General features: G+C 44.6%; 1 protein-coding gene across 1 annotated transcript; it reads right to left on the bottom strand.

The window, feature by feature from the left end:
• Positions 1-204: 204 nt before the first annotated feature.
• LOC135703974 (holocytochrome c-type synthase) lies at positions 205-1,610 on the bottom strand. The gene is made up of 3 exons (XM_065225331.1): positions 1,478-1,610; positions 1,089-1,327; positions 205-972 (listed from the first exon to the last, which is right to left on the bottom strand). The coding sequence occupies exons 2-3, from the start codon at positions 1,323-1,325 to the stop codon at positions 379-381; spliced, it is 831 nt and encodes a 276-aa protein (XP_065081403.1). The 5' UTR covers positions 1,326-1,327; positions 1,478-1,610; the 3' UTR covers positions 205-378.
• Between the last annotated feature and the right edge of the window lie 10,568 nt (positions 1,611-12,178).

The raw sequence follows: 12,178 nt of genomic DNA, 5'->3' as shown, positions 1-12,178 counted from the left end.
GCTGAGGGTGATGTTTGATTTTTGTTTTGTTTTTTGCTATGGATTAGCTTAGCTTATACAATAATTAAAATTCTGACGATGGAGGTTATTTGCTCTCCCTTGCATCCATTCTCAGGCGTCGCAATGGAGACGATACGGAAGGATCAATGTGATACTCACCAGGTGCATCAAAACATCGCGCCTTCAGTGTTCCATGATAAGATAATTATGAAAAGATGTGTTCTCGTCAAACATCTGTAGTTTATTGAAGTATGTACCGATATCCGTTGATCGGTCATCAGATTATAATTGAGAAATGGTGCTATAGTTCATAGTTGGATGGTTATCAACTATTTGCAGTTAAAAGTACAATCTCGACTCCGCTTTGACCCTTTCAATTTAACTCGTCAATTGTTTGAGCTTACCTTCCATTTCATACTTCCAGCGCATGTAGGTAACCTTCATTCGATCCCAGACGTTTTCCGGTGAGTCCATCGCAGGCCTTACGTCGAGCAGAGCGAATTTATACTTTTCATCCACTATACCACCATCGTAGTAATCAATGATGTACCGAACGTCCTTGCCACAACGGTCAACAATCCAATCATGCCTATCAAACGGCAACTCGTAGCCAAGCCAGCTGCGCATTCGAGCTCGGGGGCTAAATTCTGTCGCTTTTCCACCAAAGCTCTTCAACTTGGGATTACCACACTCCCGAGCATGTAGTGCTTCCCATTTGAGTACCTCTTGCCAGGCCTGTTCGTTGTTGGCATTGTGAATCTTGATGATATCGTCCATGTCTTTCTTCTGAATATCGTCTTTCTGCCAGAGCCAGCCTTTGCGAAGCATAGCATTCCAGAACATCTGCTGACTAGGGTAAACCCAGAATTCCTGCTTTCCATCTTCGGTGACTTTCGGGATAGACGATACCTGTCGATCTTTGGGCAGGTCGAAGGGTTGATCTGGCGCCTTGTTTTGATTCATCGGTGGCATCTGATAAACACATTTTTATTACTTTACGCAGTATTTATATGTGAAGGAAGCTAAAAACTATTAACTAGAATCTACCTGGCGTCCTTGACTGAGGCGCCGTAGCTGCTACTACTCACCATGTTAAGTGGATTGATGTCCGAATTATCCTGCTTCACCGGACATTCGGACACCAATATTGGCTTTTCCTTCTGGTGCATGGGACATTCCGGTGGTGGATTTGCATCGCCGGCCACTTTCATCGCGCCAATGGAAGGATGTCCTTTGGGTATTGCCGGTGCCACATCGGGCGCAGCAGCTTCGGCGTGTACGATGTTCGAAGCAATCAGTTCAGCCGCCGAGATGGTGTTTCCCATTGCTGGAACAAGACACATGAAAATGAAAATGTGATTTTCACAATACTGTTAAAAAAAGGCATTCTTTCGGTGCGTAATGTTACATAACTTCAAAATGAATTTTCTAGGCACAAAAATAAGTTTTGCTCGGATTAATCAATGAATCGATGTACCTGCTGTCTGGTTATTGAAGAGCTAACCGGATGATTTCGATTATCTCCACAGAAGTTTCCAAAACTATGGAAAATTTTGAAACTCCCACCGACGTTCACAAACAACACCGAGCCAAACTGATGTTTTTTATTCGCGCACTCTCGAAAGCTGCTGCTGCTGGGATAACGAGAAAATTTTGACAGTTCTCTCTCGCACGTGATAACTGACAGCACTGGAGAGAAACATTAATTTGACAGCTTTTTTAATCGATGCTGTGAGCCGAGGGGCTGCTCTCTGCGAGAATTTTCCGTCGGTGAAGGTAAAGTCGTTCATTTTCGTCATGCGTATCGAAGTCAAAAGAGATTATCATACCCCGTTCACATTACAGCGTATATCACGTGATATACGCTGTCTTGCAATGAGCACTCATACAACTAGTTTTCACTGGAAATCCTGTGGACGTCGTTTTGAGTGCCATTGGTCATATTTCGAGAGATGTGATTTTATATGTTGCTTGATATGATTGAGGAGATGGGGGTTTATATGTTGCTTGATATTGTTATGACAGACAATAAATTTGACCATATGGAACCATAATCCGGAACATCCGGAACCGATTCCATGGTAGGCATGTGATCTTATGAATGTTCTTTTTCATTTACGGGATTTCCACGAAAAAAATCAATATGTTGTCGCGATGATATGTAAGATATATGATAAAGATTGAAAAAAACACCCCCGTGCCAACACATTTTTGAATATATAGAAAAGAGGGATGGTCCTGGGGGGAAGTACCACCCAACAAATGTAAGAACCACTCACCGGAATGATGTTTAAAAAAAGTAATTTTAATCGGCCATGGCATCTCTGACATACAAATTTTTGAAAATAAAATGTTTGTCCCGGGCTTTTACGGGTTAATATGGTTTTTAAGGATTTCGTGCGTTTTGTGAACGAACATTCATTATTTTGCATAAGATAACGGAGTGTTTCTGTGATGGAAAAGAAAAGGATTTCCCTACAAAGATTACAGATTTTTTTTTACTTTAAATGATCTTTATTTCTTGTGTTTGTGTGGTTTACATGTATGAATTTTTCTAGTGACACAGATGCGTCTTTTCAACTTTAGTACAGTGAAATTTTAATTATTATTTACAGTTTCTAGTCCTATCAGGCCTATTTTAAAGTATGACCACCTTGGTGGGATTGGTTTGATTTGAATTGGAAAAAGGAGTCTACTTATAACTACTATTTACAACTACAACTAACCTACAACTAAGCCGGCGCCGGTGGTGTAGTGGTAAGCGTGACTGCTTTCTAATACCCCAATGGGTCTGGGTTCAATCCCCAGCCGAGGTCGGTGGGATTTTTCTGAGGCATAAAAATCTCTGGTCACGTCTTCCTTCGGAAGGGAAGTAAAGCCGTTGGTCCCGGCCCATGTGTGTTGAATGGGTGCGATATCCTACGCAGGTGTTGAAGCTGCCTTCCTGCACATTCGGTTGCCGTCAATGGATTGCAATCGATGTCCGTCGGTGATTGGCACTAGATTGCGGAACAGAGACCGACGTTAAATAAAGGAAAAAAAAAAATTACTTACAACTACTATATACACCTAACCTACTATATACAAATTGCTTATCAAAGCATGTTCTGATAAATTACATTTTTGAGCAAATTTAGTTTTAATTTCGTAATTCTAGAATCTATTTTGGCAATGCCTGCCTCTTCGTGTAAATTTGTTATTCTCGTGTCGAAAGGACGATCAAGAACCATCCTCAGCACTCTATTCTGAGCGACATGAATTTTGTTCCTGTGAGTCTGTGCACATGATTTCCACACCGGAGCTGCGTAGAGGATCGCAGGTGCTATGATTTGTTTGTAGACGGCCAGTTTGTTCACCCTTGAGAGGCGGGATCTGCGGCAAATCAGCGGATACAGACATCTAGCCAAGGCAGAACACTTGACTACTGTTTTCTCTACATGCGAGCGGAATAGGAGCTTTTCGTCAAACAACATCCCGAGATAGGTTACTTCGGCGGACCACTCAACCCTTGTGCCATCCATGATTACAGTACAAGATGGAGCCGGTTTCAGTTTGGGCGATTGCCGATGCAGGAACATGATCGCTTGTGTTTTGGAGGGATTGATTTTAATTTTCCACGTGGTGGCATAATCAGCAAAGGCGTTAAGGCATCGTTGAAGTTTGTTCGTTATTTCGCGAGGCATCCTTCCTTTGACGGCTATTGCGGTATCATCTGCGAACAGGAAGAACACGCAACCGTCACCGAGGGGAGGAATGGCGGAAGTGTAAATGCTGTAAAGCAAGGGGCCCAGCAAACTGCCTTGCGGGACTCCTGCTGGGATGGAAAACGTGTCTGAAAGACAACCATTCAACGATACCTTAAACGACCTTTGCTGAAGGTAGTTACGGGTGATTTTAACCAGATGTAAAGGAAAGTTGAAGTCACAAAGCTTGTACATAAGTCCGTCATGCCAAACATTGTCAAACACCTTTTCAACGTCTAACAAGGCCACGGCTGTGGACTTGGATACAGCTTTGTTACTTCGGATGTTATTCATCACCCGTACTAGCTGATGATTGGTGGAGTGCCCCTTTCTGAATCCAAACTGTTCCGGAAGGAGAATGTTGTTTTCCTCGACAAACTTGAGCAAACGATTGAGAACGAGTTTCTCGAACAATTTGCTCAGCGCTGAAAGGAGGCTGATTGCTCTTTAGCTTGAAGACAATGTTGGATCCTTACCGGGTTTGCAGATTGGTATGATTTTTGCTACTTTTCAGATGCTTGGAAAGTAGTGCAGTTCCAAACATCTGTTGAAGATAGCGGTTAGAAGAGACTGCACTTTCATGCTGAGTCTCTTCAAGATCAAGTTGAATATACCGTCAAACCCGGGAGCCTTCATGTTCTTGGTGCATTTCAGCGCTGAGTAAATCTGTTGTACTGTAATCATATCCGCCGGTGGCACGACACAAGGGGAGGCATCAAGGTTTTGTACGCATTGCGCAACCTAATCATCGAGCGGACTTTGGATAGTCGAGCCTAGCAAATGCGATGAAGCGACATGCTCGCCGATCGCATTTGCTTTCTCCTGTGGGGTGATTAAAAGCCGATCGTCATCATTTTCGACTCTGAGAGGTCCAGAATGGTCTGGAGCGGTCGTCCAGATTCTGGACAACACGCCCGATACTTTCATTTCGGAGTGAGTCCATTCTGAAAGCAATCTGTCTGTTCAGATCAGCCATTTCACGTTTTTTGCCCAGATCTCCAGTCCTCTGAAACTGGCGTTTACGAACATTTCTCAGTCGAATCAAAAGTTGGGTGTGGGAATCAATGACAATAAACTTACCCCTCACAGGAACTCGTCGGACGCACGCCTCGTCAGCCACGGTTATGGCTTGGTGGAGTCCCTCCAACGCTCGGTCGATGTCCTCTACGGTGTCAAGCGGCGGGTTGTCGATGATGTGCCTGTCTACCACGCGTCCAAACTGGACCCAGTTTACGCGATGGTAGTCCTTGTGCAGGCTTGAAGCAGGAGCCACGTTGCAGCCCAGTTCAGCCACCACCGGTTGGTGGTCGGAGCTGAGTTCGTTCAAGGCTACCGGCTTGGACAAGCCGATATTTGTCAGGAACAGGTCTAGCGTCGATGGGTTGCCCGCCGGTGAGATGAATGTTGGTTCATCCGAAAACCAAACGGAGTACAGCCATAGAGGTAACTCTAAGACTAGAAGGTCCCGAAGAAACGTGCTCAACTTTTTGGCTCAGCTCTGGTACTATCTTCGGTCCCAAGCTAATCGATTCACCCCTCGAAACATAGGAAAAACCAATCACCCCTCATTTTATCTGTCAAACTTTCATGGCGAATCAAAACAAACATTGCATAGTACTAGAATTTCAACTAGAATGGGATACGTTAATCGTTTGCTTGGGACCAATAGGCTAGTCAAGTAGTGAGCCAATTTAAAATCGTTAGTTTCGTATTGATTGTTGGTACAGCCCATGCTGTGAGTGGTCGAACAGGAGACGACCGTTCTGGTTCTGCTGATAGTTCTACCAGGCCTCATGGCGAGCATTCAGATCTCCTCCAACTACGAAGCAGGAACCGGTACGGGTGATGGTGGACAGGTCCTTCTTGAATTTAGCCGCTAGTCCACTGCTGGCGACACACTGTCGAGGGCAGTAGACGGCGATGAACTGAACGTATCCAGTCGACGACTCCACCTCCACACCAAGGGCCTCGATGATAGAGGTGCGGATATGGGACAGAGTGTGGTATTTTATTCCTTTCTTGACAACGACCGCAACACCACCCCCCCTGGAGCTGGTGCGATTAAGCCGGATAATGTTGTGGTCAGGCAACCAGAAGCTGTCGCCGGACTTTAGATGGGTCTCGGTTAGAAGGCCCACGTCGATGCTGTGCTTGCGGAGGAAGTCGGCAAGCTCAATCTTTTTTGATCTTACAGAGCAAGCATTCCAGGTGACGATAGTTAGCGGTTTAGACGCCATACTGGATGATGAACTTACCGAGCAAACGGATCTGTTCGGGCTTATTGCGGCACTTACGAAGAGCACCGGACATGTTGACGAAAATTTCCATCAGTTCATCCGCTGAGAACAGATCGGGGCTGTTGTTTTGCGCTGTTGGTTGTCTCCTGAATCTAGGGGGATGGAGAGCTTTGGCCAGTAGAATCACCGGAAGTTGCTTGAGTGGGATGCACCCCCGAATTCGCTTGCCATTGCTGAGGAGCACGAATAGGCGGGAAATCCTCCGTCCGAAATGCCGGGACTTTGTCCTTCTTGCGTCCTGGTTGGTTGTTAGTTGCCACCTGTTTTCTGATGCGTTTGAAGTCCTCGCGTTTGGAGCACTGTCTGTCGGAACCTTGATGTGCACCACCACAGTTGGCGCATTTTAACGCCACGGCTCCATCCGCAGGGTAGTTGGAAGTGGCGTGTTCTTGAGCGCAGTTGCTGCAGCGTGGCTTGATGTTACAGTTGCGGGTACCGTGTCCAAAATTGAGGCACCGCTGGCACTGCGTTACGTCACGATGGCCGCCACGGTATGGCTCCCATCGTACGATGATGGAGTAGATTGATCGGATGGCTTGCAGCGCATTGAGCGTCACCGTCCCTTTCTGGTAGTGCACCAGGAAAAGAAAATCCGGGTACGTCTTCACGTTTTCGTCTCTCCTTGTCATTCGGAAGACAGTGATTGGGGCTAGCTTGTACCGGTTGATTTCAGCTTCGACCATCTTGGGGTCGAAGTTTGGTAGACCCCTGATGACTACCTTGAAGGGCTTCTCACCGGGGATGTCGTGCGTGAAGAATTCCGCCTTGGAATCCTTCAGATATTTCACGGCCACGTCGTACTCCGCTTTCGTATGGAGCATCACCTTGGTGCCGATCCTGCCGAGCTTAAACTCAGCTGCAACGCCCAGCGATGAGAGATCGCCAATCAGCGTGTTGAGTGGTACTTGCTTCACCACCAGTGGAGGAAGCTTGACTTTTACCGCACTCGGGCCGGCAGAATTCTCGGGTTCGACGGCGTCGCCGAAATCACCGATGTCGCTGGCGTTCGTCGCGGTAACATCGTCGCGTCCGCTCGTACCATCGGACTGTCCTTGATTCTTCTTCCTCTTTTTTGTCCGCTTCACCGGGACTGGGTTGGTATTCCCAACATCGGTGGGAAGAGTAGCGTACCTATTTGATGTAGGTACCGAGCTACCCTCACCACTGTTTTTCTTCTCCGCTTGGTCACGAAGTCTGCTCCGGGAGCGCTGTCTTCCCATCACGCGCTGCGACCGACACTACAGACGACGCGTTGTGCAGTATATCTGCGAACGTTTGTAACAAACTATAGGTTAATCAAACAACTCGACAGAGCGAGCAAAGACCGAACTGTACTGCTTGACGTTCAAGCAAAGAATGATCATGAGATTACAGATTTCTGTACCAAGTACTGTTTATGCTTTAAGATAAGCTGTGAAAGTCCATCCTACTTGAAAAATTATGCTATAGAACGGTTTATAAAATCCCCGATTTTTTGCTGATGGGGGCGAGGCATAGCAAGCCGTTCGATTGCATAATTCTCCAAGTAGGAGGGACTTAAGATGCTTATCTCTTAGCATAAATAGAGGTACCGTCTAATTTTTTTTTCAGGACCCATTCTCTGCTTGACCGTCGAGCAGTTCTGTTCAGTTCGGATTCCCGTTCGCCTTCTCGAGTTGTTCGGTTTTAGTTTGTTTCGTTCTTCGTTTTTTTTCCAGTTTCGCGCCGTGGAAGTGCCGTCATCGTTACACCCTTTGGCAAGTTTGGTTCAACTAGCCAAAAATCAGATGGTGCGTCAGAGTACTAGCGCATCAGCAGTAGGGGGCCCTACGAAGAAGGCCCGAACGCAGACCGCGTCAATGAACGACGCTGAAAACCGTGTGCTGTAAAGCAATCAGTTCTCAGTGCTCGAGGAAGACAATGGAGGTGGTAGTGCGCCGTTGCCATCATAAAAAAGTAGCGGATTCCCCCACTCTTCACTTCAATAAAGGATGTTGACCAGCTTAGGACTGTATTGACAGATCAAAACCTATAGCCTCGGCTTAAGCTCTGCAGCGTCGGAACAAAAATTATCTGCTCCAGCTTGGAGGAGTACAAGGCTATCGGAAGTTCCCTGAAGGACAACAAGGTGGATTTGTACACCCATGATTTGCCATCACTGAAGCCACTGAAGGTAGTTTTGCGAAGTTTGCCGTCATTCGAGGCGGCCATTGTGAAGGCTGAGCTGGAGTGGCTTGGTCAACCAACAACCAGAGGCAGTGTATCCGATGAATCGGCGACCCTTGCCGAACATCAACTACCGGGAGCAGCTATTCCTGGTGCACTTTTTCAAGGGCTCCACCGCACATCATCTCTTGGCAGTCGTACAGACCTCAACACCGTGATGTAACGCAGTGCATAACTGCCTCTCTTACGGCCATGGCACGAAAAATTGCCCTATGAAGCCACGCTGTGAAAAGTTTGGAGGTACGCGACAGCGTCCTGTGGTCATGCTGATGACAACGAGCCGAAGCGTGCCAACTGCGGTGGAAACCACCGTGCGTCCACTCGCGACTGCCCCAAGCAAGTGGAATTCATTAATATTCGCCAGACCGGACCGGTCGACACCACAATAATCGTGCGCCCCCGGCCATCACTGATGCTCAGTACCCTGCAATCCAGCCCCGACGACTGGTCCCGAACCTAGCACCGCTTCCCCTCAACAAACAACGAGTGCTTAGCACCCCCGCCGGGTATTCTTCAACAGAGCAAGCGGCCCCCAGCCGCCGATCAGCCCAGCATCGCCTCACTGTTGCAGCGGCCCAGTCAAACCAAGGTCCCTCCACTGCCCCTGGTTAATCGTATCCAGTATTTTACGAGCGCTCATGGCCGCCACAATCTGGTTTGAGTTTCTGGTAGGGAACATATTATTTGAAGTTTGGCGTGTGTCGATTGACCTGTAAACGGTCAAATTTGATCGTTTATACGTCAAACGACACAACCCAAACATCAAGTCGAATGTTCCCTACCAGAAACTCAGCCAGATTGTGGCGGCCATGAGCACTCGTAAAATGCTGGATACCAGTGCTGTGTTAGGTGAGTCCGTTGACGATTCCCCATTTACCTCGAAGAAACTTGTGACACTCGTGGCAGAGGTCATCATCATCCTGCGCACCTGCAAGTCCAGATCTGAACAGCTTCATGCTGCCCTGTCCCTTGTCACTAAGTACCCAAGCAACAATTTTTGTTTTATTGAAGTTTTATAGCAGTTGATATAACCAAATTATAAAACCTTCACTGACGACCACATTGCTTTAACAACCTCGTGAGAACCACTATGCAGCCATGTCATGGCCAATTGGCCCAGTTTTAATGCAATCATTAAAACTTAATATAAACCACTCTACACGTGGTTGTTAAAAATGTTAATATAAAACCCTCCTCGAGGTCAGAAAGTTATATAACATCCTTTTGATGACTACCATAAAACTATATTACAACCGCTTAAATCGCTCCTGAAGAAGTTGATAAAACATGATACGCAAAACATTTTGACAACCTTGGAGATTTTAAGTTGAGGTTTTTTGATGATAGTTAATATTGAGAAATATTTTATTGTGGTTTTATTCTTTCGATGTTTGATGTGAAATCATGATACTTGTCAGTTGGTAATAATAGCTGATATTATTGTTTCCAATATACGACGACTTTATTACAATTTTAAACCACAGCATACCGTGCAATATTTATGATGATTATTATACCAAATAGGAGCATAAATTGAGTTCGCCATATGAATACTAAAATATAGGGATATTTTTAATTTGTCTGCATTAGCACCATGCATTAAAGAGTCATTAGAAGATTATCTATTTAGTACAAAACTGTTACTACTGTTGATAAATAATCAGTCACATATTATTTAATTATACATAGATGTGTGAAAGTGTTTTATCGCCTATCAATTAAAGCGTAGTTATTCATCCTGTGTGAATTTTGTTCATACGGCGACATAACTTGCTACTTCTTAAAAATACCTATATATAACATATTCTCCTAGATTGGAGTTCTATAGCATAACATAAACCTAATGGTTGTATCTTAGCATTTCGTAGTCCAAATTGAAAGCGTTAAGTTATATTTAAGCTCTATAACTAGCTTGCTGGTTTTATTCGATACAAAACAAAAACCATGGCAACCTGTCAAAAAGTCAACATTTCAAGCGATCCTCCTAATGTTCTCTTATAATCAAGATGTAAGAAATGCTTATTGGGTACACTAAAAGCTTTTTCAAAACAAGGTTTAAAGCCGTGATACCAATACTGGCCATCTCCAACGGGATTTAGTGAAACCACAGACAAACAGACATAAAACATTGAATATTTCTCAATGTAAAACATCGTCCCTAAAACATTACCGCCATCTGTTGAGTATACTGTGGTGGGTAGTACGCTGAACAGATGGCGGTAGTGTGTAAACGTCAAACGCAAGGGAATTGACTATGCGCGCCGCAGGTGGCGGTACTACCAACTACGATACTTTTGAATTGACCGTTAAATGCTTGTTCGATGAACAGCTTGCGAGTGTTATGTCTGTTTGTCTGTGGTGAAACTGTCTGCGTTGTTTTAAGAAGGGTTCGTGGATCTTTCGGAAGTGTATCGGAAAGCCGCTTGTTCAATATTTTTAAGAGCTCCTTCACCGGACTGTAGCTTTTGTTATATGAGGGAGCCCATAACTGTAGATCCTCCAGGCAGTGTTGTGAAAATCACTTGTATCACAAATATCACGCCCACGAAATATCAGCACTGATTAACACTCATTTGATATTTTTAAATTCGCCACTCATTTGAGTTATTGACAACCCAAGCAATGCAACATTACAACTCAGCACTCACTTTTTTTTTTCACTCTCAAAGGATTATACCCATGCACTTTCCATTCAATGAAACGAAATATACAAACGTTTCCTTTTGTGTACAACTCCTTTGACTGGTATCACTGTGTGCCAGCCGAGGTGCCAGCTACCACTCAGCTAATAGTACATTAGTACATTCTAAATGTGCGAGCATTGATGTTCCAAAAGTGAGGTTAACAACAACAAACCAATATTTTTGGCTGGAGTCCAGTGCCAGACTTCCGTTTATTAGAAAAATTAAAGGCGACATAAGAACAATCGGATTCTTTCGGCTAGTCCGGACATCCCCGCTGGACGGGGCCCCCAAGGACTTCCTACAGTGGACCTATGTTTTGGATTTTTTGTACAATTGAAGTCTCAGGTAAGGACAAAATTTATCAATAAATTATGGTTTTGGTAAGCACATGAGCTTTCTTTACAGTTCACTCGAAAATCTAGATCATTAAATTAAATTCGTTCAAATCTGGCACAGAGGTCAGGGACGTCAAAACAAATCGAAAAAGTAGTGGGGAACAAGGTGTTGTAAACTGCCATACAGATTTGTGCAGATGGAAAATTACTAAATCCCTTTTGACAATCATGGACCTACAGCGCCTACGGTAGATGCCTAACTGTCCTATATTATAGTGAAAATACGACAGTTGAGGCATCGATTTTGCTATTACGCATTTTTTTTAAACTAATGGCTTGCATAATATTTCATGACAATGTGGTAATGCTTTTAGGGTAGCAAATTACTAGGGCCCTTATTACCGAGCTTATTACCGATGTCACTTCACGGTGAAGTGACAACTTATCACTCACGGTGAAGTGATTCTCATTTGATTTACACGCCAATCTCTTCACCGTGAGTGACAACTGGTCACTTCACTTCGTTTTCACCGTGAAGTGACAGCCGTAATAAGGGCCCATGCATTAAATATGTCACGCTAAATCGAGGAGGAAATTTACCCCCCCCCCTATCGTGACGTTTTTCGTATACCTAATGCATTGCTTGTCACAAAATCTTAGACCCCTCCCCCCCTAGAGCGTGACATAATATATGCATCAACCCTAAGGCCCTAGTACTTTTAAGGATTCCTATTTAAATCAATCAAACAATAGTTTTGAGTCCAACCCTTTTAATTTATTTTTAATCATTTTTTAAAACAAGAGGTTCAAACGAAATAAGGAGAAGCCGATAGAAGTATTATTTCATTGATTGATAAAAGAGAGGGTATCGTAAACCACTCCAAAAAGCAATGAATTAGTTCTTCATTTTTTAT

This window comes from Ochlerotatus camptorhynchus, unplaced genomic scaffold (assembly GCF_037179485.1).
Source record: "Ochlerotatus camptorhynchus isolate MF236.1 unplaced genomic scaffold, CSIRO-AGI_Acam_v1.1 ptg000228l, whole genome shotgun sequence".
NCBI classification, from domain to species: Eukaryota; Metazoa; Arthropoda; class Insecta; order Diptera; family Culicidae; genus Ochlerotatus; species Ochlerotatus camptorhynchus.
The sequence above is the reverse complement of the archived record's forward strand: the minus strand, read 5'-3'. Positions and strand labels throughout refer to the sequence as shown.

Bases quoted from the DNA above. Each gene is read 5' to 3' on its own strand.
- LOC135703974 (XM_065225331.1), bottom strand. From the start codon at position 1,325: ATGGGAAACACCATCTCGGCGGCTGAACTGATTGCTTCGAACATCGTA. The intron at 973-1,088 runs GTGAGTAGTAGC...TGTGTTTATCAG, and splicing joins ACATCAATCCACTTAACATG to ATGCCACCGATGAATCAAAA.